The following is a 15126-nucleotide window of genomic DNA, read 5'->3' as shown; positions in this document are numbered from 1 at the left end:
CTCAAGAGGGGATGGGATTGAGTGTGTACCATCATCTCACGCATCGCGGGGCGCCACGTGATCCGCCTCAGCCACTGGACCTCTGACGACGGTCGGCAAGACGTACCCCACTACTGACGACCACCTCAACCTCCTCTAAGCTGAGCTGTTGGCGATAGCAACACGACACCTCGTCGGCCTCTCAATCACCGAATACACATCTCCCACCTTTCTATAACGTAAATATGGCCAACCCTCCACCCATTGGTAAGCTTCGCATGTATCCCAAGAGCTTCAGGAAGCTCCCCCAACCACCCCTGTGCTGACGATACCTCTACCGCTTAGTCCTCGATGGAGGTACCGGTTTCCTCAAGGTCGGATATGCCGCACAGAACTTCCCCGAGCATCAATACCCTTCCATCGTCGGCCGACCGATCCTGCGTTCAGAGGAGCAGAGCGATAGCGATGTTGTCATCAAGGATATCATGTGCGGTGACGAGGCCGCCGCCGCCCGAACAATGCTCCAGATCAGCTACCCCATGGAGAACGGTATCGTCAAGAAGTGGGATGACATGGAGCATCTCTGGGATTACACTTTCTACGAGAAGCTCAAGGTCGATCCCCAGGGCCAGAAGATCCTCTTGACGGAGCCTCCCATGAATCCTCTTAAGAACCGCGAAAAGATGTGCGAGGTCATGTTTGATAGATATGGATTTGGCGGTGTCTACGTTGCAATTCAGGCCGTTTTGGCTCTTTACGCCCAAGGTAATCATGATACGCAAACATTGAAGCTTTCCAAGAGCTAACGAATGCGGTGTAGGTTTGAGTTCTGGTGTTGTAGTCGACTCTGGTGACGGTGTCACACACATTGTCCCCGTCTACGAATCCGTGGTCCTCAACCATCTTACGAAGCGATTAGACGTTGCCGGCCGAGACGTCACGCGCAACCTGATCAAGCTGCTGCTGCGCCGCGGCTACGCTCTCAACCGAACCGCCGATTTCGAGACCGTCCGCCAGATCAAGGAGAAGCTATGCTACGTGTCGTACGACCTCGAGCTCGACAAGCGCCTGAGCGAGGACACCACCGTTCTCGTCGAGGATTACACTCTGCCGGACGGACGTGTGATTCGCGTGGGCAGCGAGCGTTTCGAGGCACCAGAGTGCCTGTTCCAGCCTCATCTCGTTGATAGCGAGTCACCCGGTCTGGGCGAGTTTCTGTTCAACACGATCCAATCGGCTGATGTGGACATTCGTTCTTCTCTGTTCAAGGCGATTGTCCTTTCGGGAGGAAGCAGCATGTACCCCGGTCTTCCGTCGCGACTGGAGAAGGAGCTCAAGCAGCTGTGGCTCACACGGGCGCTGCAGGGTAACCCGGAACGCTTGAGCAAGTTCAAGGTGCGGATAGAGGATCCCCCGCGACGCCGACACATGGTGTTCCTCGGTGGTGCGGTGCTGGCCAACATCATGGCGGACAAGGAGAACATGTGGGTTACCAAGGCGGAGTGGGAGGAGGAAGGAACTAGAGTTCTTGAGAAGCTAGGACCCCGATAAGTCTTGAAGCAAGCGTTATATATGAGGGGGGATTAGTATTTTGCGTTGAAAGTTTAGTGCAAGGTAGACAGTAAGAAAAGACGTTTTAAAGATTCAAGTGGATTGAAGTATACTTTTAGCGGGCGAATAGCTACAAGTTTATCAATTAACAATTTCGATATGATGTACATATGAATAGCTTGTCTATAATATAAGTAAGTCATGAAGTATCTTGTTGTTGTCCAAGTTCATTCCAGATAATGCAATCACCAACACCCAGACTGATATCTAGTCCAAGCCAGCTTAGTCATCGCTCAATGGGACAAACAAAGTTGCATACCTAGTTCGAATTCTAGAACACAAGGGAGAAAAAAACACACACCAATTTGCATGAAACCTCTCAACTCTGTCGCATTTTTTTCACTTTCCGCATCAATCGCGAAAACCACCACCAGCGGGAAAACGCCAGTATAACTTAACCTTACCTAGCCACGAGTCATTTCCAAGAGAGATCCATCTTATTCCCATCTCCACAGAGAGCGGATCTCCGCACGAACCAGACCAAGACAAGGAGGTCGGTTGGCAGCCCCCATATTCCTTTGTGAGAAACAGAGAGAGACAGAAATCCACGCCGCAGAAAGAGGATACCTACATACAGCTGCAGCGTCCCAACGATAGTACAGCGTGCGTCTGCAGGTTTGTAGTATTGATTTACTTTACTTACCTGCCGTACAAAGTTCCCCAACGCGTGCATCCACCACGAAACTTCCCTACAAGCCTCCTCATCCTATCGGCGCGCATCAAATCACTCCAAGGTTCAGATCTATTACCCTTTATCTTACGTTTCTTTTTTTTTTTGCCTTTTTTTTCCCCGCGCGGGGGAAAAGTAACACCATCCTAATTCCCTTTGAGCTCTCGTGTCTTTGCCGCCCGCCATCATCATTTGGGGGGGTGCGCGCGTGTGCAAATCAGCTTACAACCCTCCTTTGACCCCCCAACTTTTCTTTTTTCGGAGGCCCCGTTCCGAAAGTTAGAGCCTAATTTTATTTACTACTACTCAATCAAAAAAGAAAAGAAGAAGGAAAAGAAGTTGATAAGAAACAAAAAAGTAGTAAATGAGCATAACGAATCCGCCGACGGGGGCTTCGGGCCCGGGATCCGTTGGCTTGGGCGTTGTCAGGGGGTTGAAGCGGAGTGTTCAGGCGACTTTTGAAGGTGAGTTTCTTCTCTCTCTATTTACTATTACCACTATTATAATCTCTTTTCACATATATGTACTTTTTGTATGTTATATATCTGAATCTCGCCTATCTGTGATTCCCTGTTATCCCGTCATTTATTCACACACATACACACACACTCTCTCTCCTCGCAATCGGCTTCAATATCCGTATCCGTACGGACTTTGGATTTGTCCATTTCTGCACGTCTTGCATATTCCTACTCCTCCTCGACAGCTGAGACTAGTCTTACCCTATCTTGCCTTTTTGTCGGACTTTGATCTCCTTTGCTTTCTTTCTAGACTCCGCATACTTGTCCCGGCGTGGGGAAAAAAGATCAACCTGAGGTGTCGAGTTTTAGACAAGCAACGACTACTTTCTGAACTCAACTCAAACTCAACTTATCTTCATCATTCTTCTCACCAGTTCTTTTTTTGGTCTCAGCGTCATCATTTTAATTTCTTGCCTGCATCATCTTTTCCTTTTGGGCTCTTGGACGTCTTGGCTTGATTTGCTCTGGTCAATCCCCCTTCATTACCGCTTGTGGGACCCTATCTTTGTCTTCATCATCATCCTCCACCTCACCATCGTCATCTCTCATAGTGCCAATGCCAAGTGGTTAAACCGCACTTTGACTCATCTAATAATACTTGGCGATGCCTCTCCGCCCTCACATCGGCCTCGGTTTCCCATCTCACGCTTACCAAAAACGTCATGTAGAACCTCACGATCGTTCTACTGGATATCAGCCCAAAGTCCGCATTACAGATCGGTATCGCATCATCGGTTTCATCAGCTCCGGTACCTATGGACGTGTTTACAAGGCTGTCGGTCGCAATGGAAAGCCCGTTGGCGAGTTCGCCATCAAAAAGTTCAAGCCTGACAAGGAAGGCGAGCAGATTAGCTACACAGGCATCTCGCAGAGTGCTGTCCGTGAGATGAGTCTGTGCAGCGAACTTCACCATCACAATGTCATCCGTCTTTGTGAGATTATGCTAGAAGACAAGTGCATCTTTATGGTCTTTGAGTACGCAGAGCATGATTTGCTTCAGATTATTCATCACCATACTCAACAACCTCGGCATCCGATCCCTCCAGCAACGATAAAGAGCATCATGTTTCAACTTCTTAACGGATGCCAGTATCTTCACACCAACTGGGTTCTGCACCGTGATCTCAAGCCCGCCAACATTATGGTTACTTCATCAGGTGAGGTCAAGATTGGTGACTTGGGTCTCGCACGTCGTTTCGACAAGCCTCTTCATTCACTGTTCAGCGGAGACAAGGTGGTTGTGACAATATGGTACCGCGCACCAGAACTCATTCTTGGATCTTGCCACTATACTCCGGCCATCGACATGTGGGCTATCGGCTGCATCTTTGCTGAGCTCCTGTCTCTGCGACCCATATTTAAGGGCGAGGAAGCCAAGATGGATAGCAAAAAGACGGTACCCTTTCAGCGCAACCAGATGCAAAAGATAATAGAGATCATGGGCGTGCCTACAAAGGACAAATGGCCCCTTCTTCCGACAATGCCCGAATACAACCAACTCAACACCCTCGCCAACACGATGGCCTCATCTCATCACGGTCACCACGGCCATCATCACCACCCTCATCATCACGGCCACTACGGCTCCCGCAACCCTCCTCCACCTCCACCAGGCGGTTCAAACCTCGAAAAGTGGTATTTCAGCACCATCAACCACACCAGCACCCCCGGAGGAGCTCCACCACTTGCCTCTCTAGGTCAAGAGGGCTACAAGTTACTCGCAGGCCTTCTCGAGTACGACCCTTCAAAGCGTCTCACTGCCGCTCAAGCTCTCCAATCGCCATTTTTCTCTACTGGTGATCGTGTCAGCGCGAACTGCTTCGAGGGTTGCAAGAACGAGTACCCTTGCCGACGCGTCAGTCAAGACGACAATGATATCAGGACCAGCAGTCTACCCGGAACAAAGCGCAGCGGATTACCCGATGACACGCTCATGCGGCCAGCCAAGAGGCTGAAGGAGTAGAATCCCGCGCCTCCACAATCCCTTCTGCAGTTCACGGGTGTCTGTCTGTGCGGCATGCAAATCAACGGTGTAGATGTGTACGGCAACATTTTTCATTACTGGTATACCAGTATCTACCAATGTGGTGTTCGAATGGCTGCGGGCAATTGGGCGGACATCTCATCGGGACAGTGGAGATGAGATTGGAGTTTATAGACATGGTATGGCGTTTTTTGGCGATTTGTCTTTTTTTGTGCATGGGATTGTGATTCTAGAGTGTTTGGCCTGGTGGATGAACGGAGTAGTTACTATAGCAGATACCCAGCGCTTGCATTCATACAGCATTGATACTATTCTTCACCTTGGGCCATGCACACACGTCACATGTATCTCGTCTCTCGAGTTTGTGTCATCAACAGTCAGTCCCTCCATGCTCGCCACAGGGACATATTCATTGGTTTATCGAGGAAGGACCATCTAAGCAAACTCACATGTAGATGTCCTTTCAAAGGCCCACGCCAGTCAAACATTGCGCATGTATCATCCATCACACGGCAACATGGCATAACACAAAAACGCAAACAGCAAACACACACAAGTGCATCTACAACATGTTCCATTTCATTTCCCCCAACCACCAGACTTCAATCTATCCTACCATCCCATCCCATCCCGATTCTCCTCCTCCTCCCTCTCTAACATCACCGCCCGGTTTCAACAAGGCAGAAAAAGGCTGCCATATCATTAAGAAGAATACATAAAAGGGGAGAAAAAGGCATTTCCCTCTAAGAAATCACCATCTCTCACCAGTAAAAAAAAGAGAACAACGATATGACTTACGCAACAGAGTGGTAGTAGAAGAAGTAATAACCAGTAAAAATAAAAACGCGAATTCCACAAGATACAAGAAGAAAAATAAAATAGACGAAACAAAAAAGAAGAAGTGACATGCCTCAGATACGCTGCCTATCTGCTTTCTCTTTTCCTTCATCCCTCCATCCATACACATTCCCAAATCCACCCTCCATTATCTTGTTTATGTTTGTGTTTCGTCCTCCCCACATCCCCTTTCTTTTCTTTTTTTGTGTGTTCGGCTTTCCCCTCTTCCGGCAGTAAATTAAAGCAAGATATGATAACATTCGGGTATTTTCGACGGGTGTTTGGGAAGATTTCGGGTATGGGTGTTGCGTAGATGGAGGTCTTCCTCTCCGGGGGAGGTGATGTGAGCTGTCCTTTTCGCCAAGTACTGCACGCGCTGTGTCGAAAGTAGACAGTGTAGATGAGGAAGAAAGAGAGTTCGGGATCGAGTCGGGGATGAAATATGATGATCAGAAAGGCGATGCGATACACCCAGACGAGAAACGTCACAAATCGAGTTCTTTGTGATGTTGTTGTCGTCGTCTACTTCTTGGCTGGGGTTGGAGGAGCCTTGACGTTGTTGCTAAGCCACGCCAGACCTTCCAACAGACCTTCACCTGTGGTAGCGCAGCTGGGTACCACGTACCAGACCTTGTCCTTGAGCTTGGAGAGTTGAAGAGCCTCGGTAACTTCTTGGGGCTTCATGGCTAGGGGGGATTTGTTAGCATTTGCGTACTGAAAGAACAGTTGGGATATCTTACCCTCTGCCAAATCTTGCTTGTTGGCAAACACGAGTAGTAGACTATCCTTCATCTCGCGATCATTGATGATGCGGTGAAGTTCTTGTCTAGCCTCCTCCATTCTGTTTCTGTCGGATGAGTCGATAACAAAGATAAGACCCTGCGTTCCTATAGATACAACATCAGTACGCCTTCATAGCTCTGGCCGCACAATACATACCACTAAAGTAATGCCTCCACAGAGGTCGAATCTTGTCCTGACCACCGACATCCCAGACGTTGAACTTGACGTTCTTGTAGGTAACGGTCTCGACGTTGAAGCCAACGGTGGGAATAGTAGTAACGTCCTGGCCGAGCTTGAGCTTGTAGAGGATGGTTGTCTTTCCGGCGGCGTCGAGACCGAGCATGAGAAGGCGCATCTCCTTTGATCCGAAGATCTTGCCCATCATCTTTGAGAATTGACCGCCCATGGTTGCGGTTTGATTCTCTGTGTGTGTGGTATCGGTTTATGCGCTCGTGTTTTCGCGGGGGAGTGGTGTGATGTTTAGAATATGGGGATTGACAAGGGGGAGATAAGAATCGTTTCTTTTGTTTCGAGATCTGTTCACGGCGCAAATTTGTCAGCCTTGTTTCTTTTACTTGTGGTAGTAAAAAGCTTGATATCGAACAGAGAAGAGCAGAGGTGCAAAGATACGTGTCAGGTCCAACGGTGGTTGTTTCGTGGCAGCTCAAGAAAAGGAGGCTCTCGAGAGCAAGCCACAGCGAAACTTTGTGAATGTTTCTGCCCACGCATGTCCTTTTGTCTATTCGTCGCAATAGAAATGATGTATACATACACCTAATCGCTCGTTCGCGGGTCTATTTATCGTATCGTATCGTATCGTGGTGGTTGAGGATGTTTTGTTTTGTTTAAATTAAGCGGTTTCGTAGTGATAGTAGTAGTGGAAGGTACTAAGCCTGGGGAAAATATCCGTAGTGTTTGCTTTGCGGACAAGACCAGAGCTTAGGGTATTACTGTATTGTACAAGCAAAGCAAACTCTTGGATCCATCAACAATCAAACAAATCAATAACTAGGTAGTTACTAAGTTATGTTGTACAGCTTTTTGTCGTCTTCCCCCGTCAGGGGAAAAGAAAAACGGACCAAGCGAAAGGCGGTTTTCCTTACTCGATTCTCCCTCCGGGGCGTTGCTCTCTCCCCTGGCTTGAGCCCTCTCTAGGTCTAGCGCTCAGCACGGGGCAACCAGGCGGGCGGGGACAGTTGACAGACAGGACAGTCACTGGATTATGACGAATGATCAGGCCCCCTGAGGCCCTGCCCGAGCCCCTGCCTGGTCCCTGAAATGAGATAATTCATAACGGTAGGTGCTCTGCAAGGTACGCGACCCGCTTTCTTAAATGGCCTGGCCTCAAAATGCAGTCGCCATAATAAGCACAAACGTTGGGTGGGTACATTAACCTCCGAAGCAATATCACAGCCTATATCAACAAGGAAATAATCATCAATGCTCATTGTCATGTTTATAGTAGCGCTTCTATAGAGCCTTTTTTTAGTTGAGCTATTTCTCGGTCCTCATCACGTCCGCTACGACGTTATCATTAAACATACCCAACAACAAGTCTCTACATAGTACCCCAGAGAATAACGCGCCAACGCCTTCTTGTTACCTGACTCATAGGTCTCTCCTCTTGTATGTATCAGAACGCATACGCCCGGCAACCTATGCCCTGTACTCAATCACAAACCTTCTCTCAACCTGCTGCAGCGTTGATGAGTCGTTTTCCCCTTCAAATTTGAGGTTGACCTTGCCATCATTGTCCATGCTGTGAACCTCGGCTTTGTAGAATGTCGTTGTGTTCGGGTATAGCGCTAGCACCACTTTGCCCGACTCCCAATCTTTGAGCGTAGATGCCTGACTTTCAGGCGTGATGGGGATCATACTGCTAGCACTTGATCGGTATTCCTTCTGTTTGTTCTGGTCCTCAGGCTCTATATCAAGGACCTTGTAGCGTCGGCTCTTACCCTCTCCCATCACCTGCGCAACTTCACCTAGTATCCAATCTGGTGCTGAATCACCACTGTTCACTTGTTTCGGTTTGAATGCGACCGTGTCACCTTTTTGAAAGACGACTTTGGACTTGTTATTCCCGGATCCGACGCCGCTACCCACTGACCCCTGAGGCTCGACACTATCGGCCTTGGGTGGCATGCTGTCACGGTCGCGGTCGCGGTCTCGTTCTCTTTCCTTCTCTCTCTCCCGTTCGCGTTCGCGTTCGCGCTCACGTTCTCTGGCTCGATCACCGTACTTCCGTGAGTTCCCCCCGATGGGACTAGGGACAGGTGAGTCTCCAGCTCCATCAAAATCGTAGAGCGAAGAAGCCGCCGCTGTAGTATCTCGAGCCTGTCGCTTACCGGGCCCTGCCGCTTGGGCATCCTGCTGTTCCTTTGCGTGCACCACGGCGCGCAACACTTTGAGCTGCTCGATAGTATTTTTGAGTGATGACATGTTAGCCTCGGAGTGTTTAACACCTGCTCGGCATAGTTGTTCCATCTCTTTCAATGAATCTCCGGGGATCTTTTCCAGATCCATGGCGCCGACTTGCTTGTCCATGGTGACAAGCTCTGTAAGACTGTCATTCTCGGCATTGATCCCCGAGACAATTTCTCCCATCTGGCTTTTGCACAGCTCCCAGATCTGCACTTCCTCTCCGTGTGAATTGCCATTGTTGCGGTTGGACGCGCGCCCACTGCGATTTCGTTGTGACATGTCGCGATTATTGCGGTCCGGCGGCTTCACCGACTCTGGGCGCGGGGTATTGGTTTCACTTCTGCCTGGGGACGACCGCTTGGGCGTGCCCACGTCGGATGTAATGTCCCTGCTCTGGTTCTTGGTCCTCGACTTGGAGGGTCGGTTCGGTGTCGAATCTCTGCTGGAAGGATCCTGTCGCTTTGAGCTCGAACGTTTGGGCTCGGGCGTGTTTGAGGATTGGCGCAGAGACTCTTGAAAGCTATTCTCTCTCGAATGAGTACCACTTCTTCGGGGTTTGAGAGGGATTTGGTAATAAGGGCCGAGGTCTTCTTGAAGGTTCTTGAGTTCGTCCCGCGAAGGCTTCTCCCTGTTAGCCATCATGCCCCGATACCAACCCGCCTAGACAGAATGTTGCGATAAGAATCAACTCCAGGAAGGAACCATTTCGATGACAAGCCAAGAAAAACAAAACAAAATTGATAATCAAGAGTAGAGTCGTGGGCGATGCGATGCGATGCGATATTGGGGATAATTGAATTCATCAAGAAAAAATGACTAACCTGAGTTAAGAGAGGCCCGAGTGCTCACAGGCCGAGGCGGGATGGTATGGGGAAGGAAAAGGCGACTAAGACAGAAGGCGCGTCGCAGACAAGAAGTGATCGGCAAATGAGAGAAAGAACAAGAGGAAATATGGAAAAAAAGTATTAGTTCATTCTAGAAATACACTTTGCTGTAAAAGAACTAAACGTTGCTGGGGGAAGTGGGTATCTTATCATAAGAGTGTCGTGTCTGTCGTGATGGTGCATAGGAAGTCTCACTATAGCAGTTGAGGCTGATGATTCAATGCCAAGCACAACACGGCAGAATCAAGGCGGTGAAGAGCTGGGGGGTCAGTGAGCTGCGAGGGGTCAATGAGCTGGTCTAGGTAGCTGCTGACCATTTGTTATGTCTCACTCTGTTGTACTAATCAAAAGGTTTGTGAGATGACTTTATTCCTGTGGCTTTTGGCTTTTCATCTATACAGACAGGTAGATCAACCTTTTATGTAGTATTAAGTATAGAGAAGTCTAGTGGTTACTATTAAAGTCATGAGTCTTTTTTATTAAAGTCAACAATGTGTCGCTAGCTATAGACTTGCTGCTATTATACCGCTACCCAGTAAGACGAGGATCAATTGGATCAGAAGCAAACCCATCCTTGAACTCATCATTCCATATCCTCCCATGCTTTCTTCAAAGCCCGATCGAGTGTCTCCTAAAGCTTCTGCTTCTCCGCTTCTTCATCCATCTCGCAAAACGCCTTGAACGTCGTAAACTCATCATCCTCACCGCCCTCAGACTCGAGAACAAGCTCAGCAGTCGATCCCACAAAGTAAACATACCCCTCCTTCATCTCAGCGCTCGTAGGTCCGATAGAGATCTTTCCGCGACCGCCTGTGCAGATGACGATGCTGGGACCCTCGAGAGGATCAAATGTGGCTTTAGCGCCGTCGCCGCGGAGAACGCTGCGCACGACGCTGAATTCCAAGATCGGGGGGTCGTATAGAACAACTGCTGAGCCGGAGCTGTAACCTGCGCGGTTGAGTGTTGCGTAGGGGTAGTCTGTTGGCGCCATCTTTTGTTCCTCAATGGGAGCAAAGTTGTAGGTTAGCATGTCGACCAGAGTAGACACGTCTTTGAACTTGGGCGTGAAACCGGCGCGGACAACGTTGTCAGATGCAGCCATGCACTCCATAATGTCGCCAGAGATGTATGCGTGAATGTCATCAGCGACCAGAAACAGAGCCTCTCCAGGCTCGAGCGTAACAAAATTGAGGAAGAACAGCACAAAGCAGCCGATATCGTCACCGAACTCGCCATGTGTTCGCTTGACGAGCTCAGCGAGCTTCTCGCCAGAAGTAGCAACGACACCACCGCCAGCGAAATCAGCACCCTCCTTTTCTGCTTGCTCAGCTAGCTTGGGCATCTGCTCAGCGATATCCTCAGCCGAAGAAGACATGAGCGCTCCAAAGACCTTCTTCAATAACTTCTTCTTCTCGTCTGTAACACCCTCCTCACCATCCTTGGCGACCTGCGCAAACTCCTTTGCAGCATCATCGCCCACGAGCGCTCGCAGCGCAGGTACAGTGTCAAGAAAGTGTACAATTTCAGCGAGGGGTCGGAAACCGCAAAGTCCTTCGAAGGGCGTGATGGCGATGGCCATCTCGGGCTTGTGGTTGTCATCGGGGTAGTTCTTTGGATCGCGGGCGTGAAGCTGCTCGGCAAGCCTCTTGTTGGGATGGGCCTGAATAGACAACGCCTTTGCTATCGAGAGAACCTTGAAGAGAAAGGGGAGCTTGCTGCCGTAGTGTGCAGAAATTGTCTGGGAGAGAAGCGCTTGGTTGTCTTCGCAGAGTTCTAAGAGGGTTCGGCCGGTCTTGAGGTCTCGGGAGGGGTTGGAGGGGTGCGTTCCCATCCAAAGCTATAACGAAACAACGTCAGTTTACGATACAACATGTGTGTATATATGCTCACCTCGGCGTATGGGGTGTCAGACTCGATCTTGAGATCATCAGACGGTGTAGCTGCAGCGAATCGAGCAGCGGCAGAATCGTCGCCCTTTTTGCCCCAGGCGTACGAGTTGACACCGCATTGTAGGCGAATCAGAGGAACCTGCATGTTGGCGGTGGAATGTGACAGTTGAAGTTGTATCTATATCTGTAACTTTTATGCGTGCTTGTTTAGAAAGAGAAGAAGTAACGCAAAAGAAAAGAGATATCAGAAAAGAAGTGATGACACGGCGCAAAGATTAATGGAAGGCAATGACGACTGAAGTGGAGGGGAAAGAGCCATCCATTACATTGCATTACATTTTGTAATTGAACGAGGCCCCGCCAACTACTACAGTGGAAAGGTGGTGCAGTTTAGTTGTTATGTTCCCTGTAGTGCGTAAAGACAACCCCGCTGTGGGCCCTGGAACTAAACTCTTTAGTAGTTTCCTATTCTGGCTTGTTTTTGATCCATGTGATGATGAGCCTCATTACACGATATCAGGGGTTTTATATTACAGCTACGAGTTAGTAATTTACTTCTACAATGGTGTCAGTCTTTTGTCAGATCCTCGTATACATGTTTTTGGTGTTCGTCTATGTATGCATATACCTCAACATCACATGCCACATCATTCATCGACAATTGTAAAGATACGTTTATTGTTCAAGAGCAAGACTCAAGATATCCCAAGTCATGATGCTCAAAGTTGTGCATTTCATGTACAAATACGTCGTCGTGACATGACAAGATACGACCCTGGCTTTCCTATCCCATCTCATCTCATCTCAGCCAAATCATTCATTATCCCATCACCCCGATTATCCCTTTCTCTTTCATCAATCACCATTTTTTGTTGTTGCCAAATAAGGACATGTACAGACTTGTGCACCAAAACAAACAGACCAAAAAAAAACACCTATTCCCCCCGTTTCCCCTTCCTCCCCTTCCCCAGACGCCCCCAAGGTCTAGCAACTCATGCATCCGGGGTCTTGCGTAGTAGACAGACAAGACAAGACACTTACAGCGTACATCTTTTTTTATCCTGTACCGACCGAGAACTCCAATTGAACACAAAAAAACAAATGCAGGTGAAAAGTTAATCCCCGAGGATAAAGACGCCAGAGTAAGAGAGGAGCGATCGATAATGCTGCATGCATACTTTGACGACCAATCATGCAAAATAAACAAAGAACAATGATAGGAAAAAGGAAAGAAAGGGAAAGGGGGAAAAAGAACAACACATAAAAAAGTGTCGGGAGATAGGACCGCCACCGTGATACAAGACCAACGCTCAACTCGCTTCCCCGTCAAACGCTGTAACTCGTCGCTGTCGCTGCGGTACAATGTTCGGTGCCTCTTGTATCCAAGGGCCGCATTCCGAAAGCGGGACGATCGAGGATTTCATCCGTTTCTTGTCGTGGATGATACGCGACTGTTGGATCACGACATGTCCTTCGTTTTCGTGCCTCGTCAAGAGGTGCAGCTATATTGCCTTGACCGCAATGCGGCAGCAGGTAGTCCAATAGTTCATGCACAACACAACCAAGAAATGCAGAGCTGTATGCGTCACAGCAAGCTCATGCCTTCAGGTACAGCAAGTTCAGAGAGACCCCGCACCCGCACTCCTGCGGATGTGTTCTGTCGCTGCATCTCCTCCAATATCACCACCAGTGGGCAACATGTAAGCTGTACCGTGGTGAGGTAGGTAAGACGCCGCAGCATGACCAAGCGAAAAGGTACCTAGGCCGTTGCCGTTGAGATGGGGCAGATCACGACGACCAGCAGCGGCCACCGGTACCGTTACTCCAGCCGTCGTGTCCGTGTAGCGGTACGTCATGTCAGGACCTCCTTGACTCGACGCGAACAGCGCTGTATCCGAAGAACCTGTATGCGAGTAGAGATCGTTGCCCGAGCGGCCGTACTGAGTGATGGGAGGATACGAGGGCAGGCAGCTCGACGTGGAGGACTCGTAACTCGTGTAACTCGAGGGCGTCTCGGAAGTAGAGCTAACAGGCGACGTCTCCGAGGTGGAGTCTTGGGATGACTTGCTGCTGCTGCTGCTGTTGTTGCTGTAGATGGAGCTGCCCGAATCGTTCTTGTACGACGACCCTATCGAGCTGGACATTGAAGACCGAACCACTGGCGCGGGCAGTACCCTCTCGCCTGTGTTGACGCCCGCCGCCATGTTCTGGAGAGCAAGACCCTTTGGGTCTGACGCCATATTCTGGAAAGCCACGTTCTTGGAATCAGGCACCAGGTTGTAGGCGGTCGATTCGGTCGCTGCCTGAGCTGGTCGGTGTACCAGATTCGTCATGGTGTTCCCGCTGCTGTATGAGTAGCTGGGTTCCGCGTCCACGCAAAGTGCCGACTTTCCAGGGGTTCCAGAAGCGATCCTATAGCTCATACTGTAGTCTGAGTCGTGCACTGGGGAGTAGGCTGGCTGGTACAGAGCATAGTTGTAGCTCGGGTCGTCCGCATATCCATTACCCCAGGCAAGAGGACAGTAGGACTTGGTGCCATATGTAAAGTTGGCAGGGTTGCGGTAGACAAAGGCTTCAGTTGTGTAGGCGGGGATTCCATCAGTGTAGGATGGAGTCGACGCAGATAAAGATGATATAGCAGAGCTTCCTCGCGCCTGGTACTGTCGAGAAGCTTCGAGGCTGTACGTAAAGCTCTCGCCCTTCAAGGTTGTTTCCTGCGACGCCACCTTGATCGATAGTGTAAGCCATAGCTAAACGTCTCTCGTTTAGGAAAAACATACCCTTAGAAACTGACACGGTTCATAGCCTGCGTTTTTGCAGTTGGTGCATGGCCCTCCATTACCAGTATCGCCGCTGCAGCGAATCTTCCTCTTTCGACACCGTCCACACTGAATCTGTTGTTAGCCCGCTACACAACTATGTAAGTCTCACACACACCACACACACCAGGTAAGAATAAGGGATTAGAAAAGGTCTTGACTTACGGCCACCGCGATGCGTTTTCGCTGGGGCGTCACATCGTCATCCCTGTCGCTCATGATAGTCGTCCGCGTGTCTGAATGAATGGGATAAGAAGTCACTCGACGCTCTGGGTAGGATGGGTAAACGCTCATCCGGTTTCCCAACCGCCGGATGTCTGTCGAGTAACAGTCTGGAGATACCATGATATGTCTGCCCCAAACTTGTAGTAAAAGCGAGAGAAAAGAGTCTGTATGGAGACTCAAAGTAGGTACTGATAAAACTCCCTCATCAAGACAAACAAACTCCTTCGTCGAGTCAGAGTCTATCGCCCGAATAGTACTCTGAACAAAGTCTTCCACCGTTGGCGTCCAAGGACAAAGCCTGTGGCTTGACAGCCGTTCCCGATATCAAGCAATCGTCCGTCGGGACTCTCGGTAAGAGAAATGACCTATCCGATGATGGATGATGAGGTGATTGATGTCGATTCGTCGGATAGTTGAATGAAAAGATTATGATTACCGCTTCTTGTCAACTTCAGAGCGACAAGACGTGGGATGCTTAAGCAGAACAAATATTGACAAAG

The 15126-nt window shown here is 49.4% G+C and overlaps 6 protein-coding genes across 6 annotated transcripts; 2 read left to right on the top strand and 4 right to left on the bottom strand.

Moving 5' to 3' along the window:
• Nucleotides 1-224: 224 nt before the first annotated feature.
• Nucleotides 225-1530, top strand: ARP2 (Arp2/3 complex subunit, actin nucleation center; the record flags this gene model as incomplete). The annotated part of the gene is made up of 3 exons (XM_044851435.1): nt 225-246; nt 325-744; nt 800-1530. 3 exons carry the CDS (start codon nt 225-227, stop codon nt 1528-1530), a joined length of 1173 nt encoding a protein of 390 aa, XP_044710147.1.
• A 1094-nt stretch (nt 1531-2624) lies between these two features.
• On the top strand, nt 2625-4744 carry SSN3 (cyclin-dependent protein kinase; the record flags this gene model as incomplete). The annotated part of the gene is made up of 2 exons (XM_044851434.1): nt 2625-2724; nt 3450-4744. 2 exons carry the CDS (start codon nt 2625-2627, stop codon nt 4742-4744), a joined length of 1395 nt encoding a protein of 464 aa, XP_044710146.1.
• A 1380-nt stretch (nt 4745-6124) lies between these two features.
• On the bottom strand, nt 6125-6791 carry ARF6 (ADP-ribosylation factor, Arf Arf6; the record flags this gene model as incomplete). Its single annotated transcript, XM_044851433.1, has 3 exons — nt 6125-6288; nt 6343-6489; nt 6542-6791. The coding sequence occupies 3 exons, from the start codon at nt 6789-6791 to the stop codon at nt 6125-6127; spliced, it is 561 nt and encodes a 186-aa protein (XP_044710145.1).
• Nucleotides 6792-8041: 1250 nt separating this feature from the next.
• FPOAC1_006959 (uncharacterized protein) lies at nt 8042-9448 on the bottom strand (the record flags this gene model as incomplete). Its single annotated transcript, XM_044851432.1, has 1 exon — nt 8042-9448. One exon carries the CDS (start codon nt 9446-9448, stop codon nt 8042-8044), a length of 1407 nt encoding a protein of 468 aa, XP_044710144.1.
• An 876-nt stretch (nt 9449-10324) lies between these two features.
• On the bottom strand, nt 10325-11727 carry FPOAC1_006958 (uncharacterized protein; the record flags this gene model as incomplete). The annotated part of the gene is made up of 2 exons (XM_044851431.1): nt 10325-11530; nt 11584-11727. 2 exons carry the CDS (start codon nt 11725-11727, stop codon nt 10325-10327), a joined length of 1350 nt encoding a protein of 449 aa, XP_044710143.1.
• Nucleotides 11728-13201: 1474 nt separating this feature from the next.
• FPOAC1_006957 (uncharacterized protein) lies at nt 13202-14620 on the bottom strand (the record flags this gene model as incomplete). The annotated part of the gene is made up of 3 exons (XM_044851430.1): nt 13202-14308; nt 14363-14470; nt 14567-14620. The coding sequence occupies 3 exons, from the start codon at nt 14618-14620 to the stop codon at nt 13202-13204; spliced, it is 1269 nt and encodes a 422-aa protein (XP_044710142.1).
• Nucleotides 14621-15126: the final 506 nt, after the last annotated feature.

This window comes from Fusarium poae, chromosome 2, assembly GCF_019609905.1.
Source record: "Fusarium poae strain DAOMC 252244 chromosome 2, whole genome shotgun sequence".
NCBI lineage: Eukaryota > Fungi > Ascomycota > Sordariomycetes > Hypocreales > Nectriaceae > Fusarium > Fusarium poae.
Note: the sequence above shows the minus strand (reverse complement) of the source record. Positions and strands in the feature narration are given on the sequence as shown.